At 36.4% G+C, this 8,960-nt stretch overlaps 1 protein-coding gene across 1 annotated transcript; it reads left to right on the plus strand.

Annotated features, from left to right (window-relative positions):
- Positions 1-4,593: 4,593 nt before the first annotated feature.
- On the plus strand, positions 4,594-5,208 carry LOC145286537 (uncharacterized). The gene has a single exon (XM_080135429.1). It carries the CDS (start codon positions 4,594-4,596, stop codon positions 5,206-5,208), a length of 615 nt encoding a protein of 204 aa, XP_079991555.1.
- The last annotated feature ends 3,752 nt before the right edge of the window (positions 5,209-8,960 follow it).

Raw genomic sequence — 8,960 nt, forward strand, 5'->3', positions numbered from 1 at the left:
ATATATTTTTAATAATTTTGTCTTTTAATATATTTTTAACAATTTTGTCTTTTAAAGTTTAAAGTTTGAAAAAATATTAGATCTTACATTATTCTAATTGCTTTTGTTGAAATAAAATTCGTTTTAATCCAATTACTACAGTTTGTACTTTTTAACCTTTCGTTAGTCTAATGGGGTGTTTTGTCACCGAAATTTTGCTTAAGTTCTCATAATTCCTAGTTGGCAACTTGTTTCTTTTCTTCCGTCCCAGTCCTCTCCTGGCTCAGTGATGGTATAGAACACGTAGTATGGCGCAGTTGTATCTTAGTTTTCCTTGGAGGTGACTCAGATTGAACGCCAACGTTTATCTTATTTTTCCTGCTATTTTAAGTCATGGAAACATTTTGTGTTCATCATAGATATTAAAAAATTACACAAATTGATGTATCATGTGGATATTTGTAAATACATTTTATCTAAATCTAAAAGTTTTTTTAAAATTTTTCCTTTGTTTTATAATTTATTTTATTGTATTATTTTATATTATTATCAACAAGCTACAAGTGATTCACACTGTTCACCAGGAACTGCAGATATATCCTGAACCAGCAGCATGACTATATTTTACAAACCATTTTTATATTGGCGTTTATAAACATCCCAAGAGACTAACTATGTTTGGTACAACCGGGTGAATAACGCAAGATTAAAATAGTTTAAATATACACGTGTGTATTTATTTCTAACTAACATTTACTCCACAATGAAAAGAAATTTAAAATTGCATCGTATTTATTTATGAATGGATCTGATTATTTCATATAAATAAAACAGTAGATGTATGTGTGTATATGTGTGAAGATATTTAACCGATAAACTCTTAAACTAGTAACATAAAACTATTAACAGTAAATAATATCCATACATCAAGGATGGTTTATAACGAGTAAAATCTTTGTTTGGATGAATGAATAACGCGTATAGAAATATGTCGGCAAGTTAAAATACAAAATGTAATTGCAACTTGCCGACATATTTCTATTTCTTTTGTGCATGCGCAAATTCAATTCATAGCTTGAAGTGGATTAATTATAATTTTTTTTATCTATCTGTTGATAGTTCAAACGGTAAGGAACGCATCTGGAATGCTAACTGTTTTGGTTTCAATCCTAGCTGATGGCACACGGGTAATTTTTTATTAACTTTTGAAATCAATACTATATACAATACTCAATAGAAAATTGTCTCAGTAATAATAGATACGAAATTTGCATGAATTAAAATAAAAATGTATTTTAAGACTGGGGAAGGGCGAGCAACATCTAGGATTTGAACAAAACGACCAATCCCCCCCCCAAAAAAAAAGATTAAAAAGTAGATCTTAAATTGACGAGAATTTCGTTATGATAAGAATAATCTAAGTTAGTCGCAAGATTGCATATATCCACTGACAACATAAGGATGGGCCAAAATCTTATCTTGGCTTGATTCCAAAATTATACAATGGGAATTTGATAACTAAAAAAAATACTTATTTAATCGTACTGGAATTTTGAATTTTGATTACTGTTATCAAAGAGCATTAGGTTCATACATCGAATCTGCAAAAATCGGAAGTTTAAATTTCATCCAAAATTCAATTGTAACATATTTTTTTCAATGTTAAAATCATATAACTTTTTAACCAAAGATCGCAACTAGAAAGTAACTGAGCCAAGAAGGATCAGCACCGCATAGTACCAGCATCATGGTCCACCAGCATATGGACACGCCCTTGTAATGGTGAAATGCTGACCCAGCTATGTGCTAAATAGTAACTACCCACAAGGCGTCCCCGCGTAGACAGACTTCCAACAGACTGTGTTTGCGGCAAGACACTGCAGCTAACCAACGAGCCAGTCGTCGCGGCTCTCATCCATGCAACTGGAACCCTCTGAGGGTGGTCAAGATAGTGGACCGGCGCTTGTGCACCCTCTTATACTTACAATTTCTTTTTGCACGGGTATCTTCTTCATCACTCGCTTCCAATACCTGCGGAGATGGGATTACGGGAGCAGACTCCGGATAGAGCTGGAAGCCTCTAACTCGTGTCCTGCACATTAGGCGGCCCTGGCAAGATGGTCGCTGAGTTTGGGACCAGAACAGCATTTCTCTTTGGTCCTATTCAAGAACTGCACTGCTCACCTGCAAATGGAGAAAAGGCCTGGAAAAGGTGGCCTAAACACTGCCTGTCCAACATTTCCCAGGTGGACAACCGCATCCACCGGGACATCTCACTTGTGGTCAAAACATAAAGAATAGCAAACAGCGACCTCTGACAGTCGCTACCTGGAATGTCAGAACACTTCTAGACTCTGTTACAGAAAATCGCCCTCGGTGTCGCACCGCCCTAGTTGCCATGAAGCTCGCCAGCTACAGCATTGACATCGCTGCTCTTAGTGAGACGAGGTTGGCTGGTGATGGATCACTTGAGGAGGCCGGCGAGGGCTACGTCTTTTACTGGAAAGATCTCCCGGAGGATGCCTATTGCATTCACAGTGTCAGCTTTGCCATCCAGTCATCTCTGCTTCACCATCTAGCCGAGGCACCGACTGCCATCGATGAAGGTCTCATGACCCGACGGCTTCCACTGTCGAGGAGTCATTATACCACCTTGGTCAGTGCCTATGCTTCCACGTTTGACTCGGAGGAAGACGTGAAGGACCGTTTCTATGACAACCTCACGACTACTATTAGGAACACCCCAGGCAGCAATAAGAGCATTCTGCTGGGCGATTTTAATGCTAGAGTTGGCAGAAATCATGAAATATGGCAAGGAGTCATTGGACGACATGGAGTCGGAAATGTAAACGATTACCAACATCATCTTTTAGCTACGTGACATGTAGAAGACGTCCTGGATGCACCCAAGTTCCAAACACTGGCATCTTATCGATTTCATCATCGTCAGACACTGTGATCTGCTTGACGTGCTCTTGATCCGTGCCATGCGCGGTGCTTAATGCTCCACTGATCACCGCTTGATTTTCTCTTTGGCTAAACGTACGTCCACCTACCCGTTGACAGAAGCCAAAATGTCAACTCTACCAGTCTTCTCTATAGAATCCGGCAATCTCAACCAAATTATGTGATGCCATCGCCGAGTCCCTCCCTGCCATAGCTGGTGTCTCAGCAGTGACGTCTACTACCCTCATCACAGAATGACAAGAAATCTCAACCGCTCTTCATGATGCCTCAGAATCCATCCTTGGCTATTCTGAGAGGCGACACAAGGACTCGTTCAACGATTGTGCAAGGGGACATCGCGCCCCTCATATGTGAGAAAAATGCCGCTCATGATGCTCTTCTTAGAAATTCAGCATCTTCCACACTCTGCGAGCATTTCTCCTCCCTCCAGTGCATGATGCAGCGATAATTGCGTCGGATGGAGGAAGAATGGTGACTGAAGAAGGCTAGGGAGATCCAAAGCCATGCGGACCTTGGCGACACCCACGGTTTCTACGAGGCAGTAAAGATGATTCATCGCCCAAGGCAACGCTCCATGCACCATGTGCGTAGTAAGGATGATGCTCTTATCAAAGAGAAAAGAGTTATCCTGGAAAGATGGGTTGAACACATGCAGGGGCTGCTTAATAAAATCAATGCCACCGATCCCTCCATTGTCGATGATCTCCCAAATCTGCCATCCATTCCTGTGCTGGAAAACCCACCATTCTTCAGCGAAGTGAAGGAGGCCATTCACAGCCGAAAAAACAAGGCAGCTGGTCCCGACAACATATCCGCTGAGATCCTCAAGTGTGGCAGAACTGACTCCCTCCTGCGTCTCCACCGGTTTATTCTGGATTGCTGGTCAGCAAAGTGTCTCCCATGGCAGTGGAAGGATGCTAACATCATCCTTGTCTACAAACGTAAGCGTGACCGCACTGGCTGTGGCAACAGCCGAGGCATCTCTCTCCTCCCTGTGGCTGGCAAAATATTGGTTAAGATTATGCTCACCTGACTTCTGGAGACTGTTGTCTATTTTGTCGTCCCAGAATCTCAATGTAACTTCCGCCGAGAGCGTAGTACTACTGATATGATTTTCGTTGTTCGTCTCCTCCAGCATCGTGATCCCTATTTGACTTTCATAGATCTAATCAAGGTCTTCGACGCCGTGATCTGTGAGCTGTTATGAAACATTTTCTGGAAGTTTGGTTGTCCTCCTACTTTCCTGTGGGCCATCCAGCAATTTCACACTGGCATGCATGCTCATATTACCATGTCAGGTGCAGAATCGGACATGTTTGCCATAAATGTCGATGTGAAGCAAGGGTGCGTCTTAGCTCCGGTCATTTTCAACCTGTTCCTAGTTGCCCTCATTTTGATTTCGTGCCGTTATCTTAGACCTTCTGATGACGTTGTTGCCCAGTACCGTATTGATGGCAGTCTCTTTAACCTAAAATGTCTTCAGGCCAACCTCTGAAGAGCTCATTTTCGACTTACAGTATGCCGATGATGCTGCATTCCCTAGCCATACCTCCAGCGGAATTCAACGCAATCTTGACGTAGTTTCCAACGCCTACAACCAAGCTGGTCTTCTTACCAACTTCAGAAAGATAGAAATCCTGCTAATACATGCCTCTAACTGATGCTCCCATCTTCACCGTCAATGCTATCACTCTAAAGAATATCAGCAGTTTCACATACCTTGGCTCCAATCTCTCATTCTCCTGCGACCTTAACAATGAAATTCACTGCCTTCTTAATCTCGCCTCTTCTGCTTTTGGTCGCCTGAATGACCAAATGGTCGTCAACCGCAATCTCAGGACCCATACAAGTGCCTCTGTGTATAAAGCAGTCGTCATACCCACTCTCCTGTACGGTTCTGAGGTATGGGTTCTGTATCGCCATCACATCAGGCTGCTGGAGTCATTTCACACCAGACGACTACAGCAGATCCTCGACCTCCATTGGTGGTATAAGGTATCCCATTCAGTGATTCGCAGAAGAGCTGGAGTTGCCCCTCTAGCGCCACTCCTTACCCGTCGTCAGCTTCGATGGTTGGGTCACGTCATTAGGATGCCCACAAACAGACTATCTCGAAGAGTTCTATTCGGTCAGCTCACTCACGGCCGACGAAATGCTTGCTGCCCAAAGAAACACTACATAGACTGCATCAAGCTCATCCTCAAGCGCTGCATTATCCCCTTCAATCTTTTGGAGACTTTGGCAGCAGACAGAGACATTTAGAACCCACATGTGATAGCGGGATGGCCTTCTTTAACAACAAGCATGAGTGAGCAGCTACGGAGCGTCGCACACTGAGGCATCGACGAGCGGCAGTCATTTACCGTCCAAACCAAATCCTGTCTTCCTGTGCTCTATCTGTGCAAAGCAGTATAGATTGCGCATCGGGCTTCACAGTCATCAACGGTCACAGAGTCAATTAAACAAAAAATGATGAAGAAGACGTCGTCATCCACATGGATGGACTACCATAACTAATACAGTGCTATGCATTTTCGAGAGATCTTTACATATACCCCACCGTGAAAGCACCTTATTATTATTTTTAAAATATTTGGTAGCTTCTTCAGTCGTACATCTTATAATATTACATCTTATAATATCGGCGTATAATGATAACAAATCAGATGTTTTTTTATTTTATTTATAGTTTAAATTTAATTGAATACATGGCATCATCACGTCGATGAAAGTAAAATTTATTTGCGCTTTATTTTGTACATAAAAACGAAGAAAAATGAATATCCTTAACACTTTACCGGCAAATTATGGCCTTTCAAGTCGTCTTTCAAGAAAACAATATTTCTTACTTTATGGCTAGTCAGCCCAACCGATCTTAAAAGTACAGGCCTATGCATGGTTCAAAAAAATAAATGAGGGGGTTTGTTTATGTTCGTGCGTCAGTTGCATGCTAACTTCCATTACGTGTAGGTTTCATGATTCAAAAATTGATTTATTGCATAAAAACATTCTGGCGGTAAAGGATTCTTAGATAGGGTTCAAAAGAAAGTCGCCAACTTAATAGGTCCCGCACTACCAGCTTGGTTTCAACCACTGTCCCATCGATTAAATGTTGCATCCTTCTACCTTTTTTACAAGTACTTTAATGGTAGGTGCTCCGACGAACTACAAGCCCTTGTACCTCTTCAACGTAAATACACCCGGAAAGCAGCAAAATCCCACTCCTACATTTTAAGAAAGCCTCCTACTCAAATAGTTTCTTCTCCAGAACTGCTAGACTTTGGAATTCCCTTCCGGGTTCCTGTTCCCCTAACTGTACTGACATGCAGAAGTTCAAGTGTAATGCAAACAAAAATCTTGCTACTCAACTCCCTACATAATACCCCTACAAATTATGTCCCAGATCGTAGCCCCTACATCAAAGTTACACTGTGGCTTGTTTGGGGAGAAAATGCATTAAAAAAGGGTTAATTGAAGAAAAAAAAAACCCATTCCAAATCAGTGAATTATTCGATCTTAATTATTATTTTTTAATATTGATTGTGTATTGTGTTTTTCGTCCGTCGGAACGACGAAGACCATCCAATCATCCTGGAGAGAGGATGCGGAAGTGGTCATCGGCTGTGGCTGATAAGACAATCTATGCTTGTAAAGTTTTGCTGTAGTGGGGACAGAGAATGGTAACAGGCAGTGTAGACTTCAAGGCATTGTCCTTTCTCTCTTGTCGACGTTTCTCTGCGGCAGCTTTCCTGTCACTTTCATATCGGAGGGCACCATCGTAAATAGCGGCCGGCCACTTGGTGTTATTTGAAGCTGTCTTCTCCCATGATGACGGGTCAACGCTGAAGATCTTCAATGACGCTTTTAGAGTGTCTTAAATCAGTATTTACTAAGGAATAAATGAATGTTAATATAACGTACGTATTTTATAAAAATAACTTATAAATATTTTTAGATCATTTATATTCGTTTTTATTCGTCATTTCAATGACGAAACACGTTTCATTATGCCCATAAAAAAATCAGTGACCACATTTACAAAGAGATATCACCCTGAAAGTGCGAATGAACAAAAGGAAAACAATGGAAGTCATTTAAAGTATTTACATATTTCAAGACATTCACATTATTTTATTTTACATTTAAATTTCAAATGTTTTAATATAATTTCCTCCGTTTTTAAGCTTATTATTAGACCGCATAATTCTCTAAATTGTCATGGATTTTCTTAAATCAGGAGTACAGGCGTATTCACGTTTTGGTTATACTAAATCGATCCACTTTCACTGACCGTCCTTACTTTATGGGTTTTTTTTTCATTTTGCATTTACAGAGAACTTCAGCGCCACAGAAAGTCACTGGTAATTGTCGAAAATACCTAATATTGAAATTATATCTTTGTTCATAGCACAGACGAGGAAGTTTCAGATCGGCTGTTTAAAGAATATTTGTATTTTAAACTGAATTTTCAAAATAAAATTAGATTAACATAGATCCCTGGGATACGGTGGCCCTAAGATACGTTTTTTCAGGTTACAATGTGGAATACTATGTTTTTCCGCCCCCTGGTTACAGTATTTGCCCTGCCTTACAGTGTTATTTATAATGTTATTTGATTATATACATGTCTATTACATACTGTAGTGAATTTTGTTACTAATTTTTAATGCCGTATCTTGGAGTTCTACTGCATTTAATAATAATAATTATAATAATAATAATAATAATGATAATGATAATGATAATAATAATAATAATAATAATGATAATAATAATAATAATAATAATGATAATAATAATAATAATAATAATGATAATAATAATAATAATGATAATAATAATAATAATGATAATAATAATAATAATAATAATAATGATAATAATAATAATAATGATAATAATAATAATAATAATAATAATAATAATAATAATAATACCAATGATAATAATAATAATAATGATAATAATAATAATAATGATAATAATAATAATAATAATGATAATAATAATAATAATAATGATAATAATAATATTAATAATGATAATAATAATAATAATAATAATAATAATAATGATAATAATAATAATAATAATAATAATGATAATAATAATAATAATAATAATGATAATAATAATAATGATAATAATAATAATAATAATGATAATAATAATAATAATAATAATGATAATAATAATAATAATACTAATAATAATGATAATAATAATAATGATAATAATAATAATAATAATAATAATGATAATAATAATAATTATAATGATAATAATAATAATAATAATAATAATGATAATAATAATAATAATGATAATAATAATAATAATAATAATAATAATAATGATAATAAAAATAATAATAATAATGATAATAATAATAATGATAATAATAATAGTAATAATAATAATGATAATAATAATAATAATAATAATAATGATAATAATAATAATAATGATAACATTAATAATGATAATAATAATAATAATGATAATAATAATAATAATAATAATAATAATTATAATAATAATTATAATGATAATAATAATAATGGTAATAATAATAATAATGATAATAATAATAATAATAATGGTAATAATAATAATGATAATAATAATAATGATAATAATAATAATAATAATAATAATAATAATAATGATAATAATAATAATAGTAATAATGATAATAATAATAATAATAATAATAATAATAATAATAATAATAATAATAATAATAATAATAAGTGAATGCAGCAAACTGACTCAAAAGGAATACAAAAACAGGCACGACCAACTGGGAATTGTACAAACGGCTGCATTTTGAACGTACAGACAAATGGTACAAGCATAAACTCGCAACAGTACTCGAAAATGAAAAACACAAAATCCTATGGGACATGGACATACAGACGGACAAACCCATCCAAGCAAGAAGACCAGATGTCGTAATAATTAACAAGAAAGAAAAATCCTGTCAAATCATAGACTTTGCTGTCCCAGCTAAC

Source organism: Euprymna scolopes, chromosome 10 (assembly GCF_053919585.1).
Source record: "Euprymna scolopes isolate OS-2025 chromosome 10, ASM5391958v1, whole genome shotgun sequence".
Lineage (NCBI taxonomy): Eukaryota > Metazoa > Mollusca > Cephalopoda > Sepiida > Sepiolidae > Euprymna > Euprymna scolopes.

What these genes read in the sequence shown, in the direction of transcription:
- LOC145286537 (XM_080135429.1), top strand. Translation starts at nt 4,594, where the DNA reads ATGCCTCTAACTGATGCTCCCATCTTCACCGTCAATGCTATCACTCTA.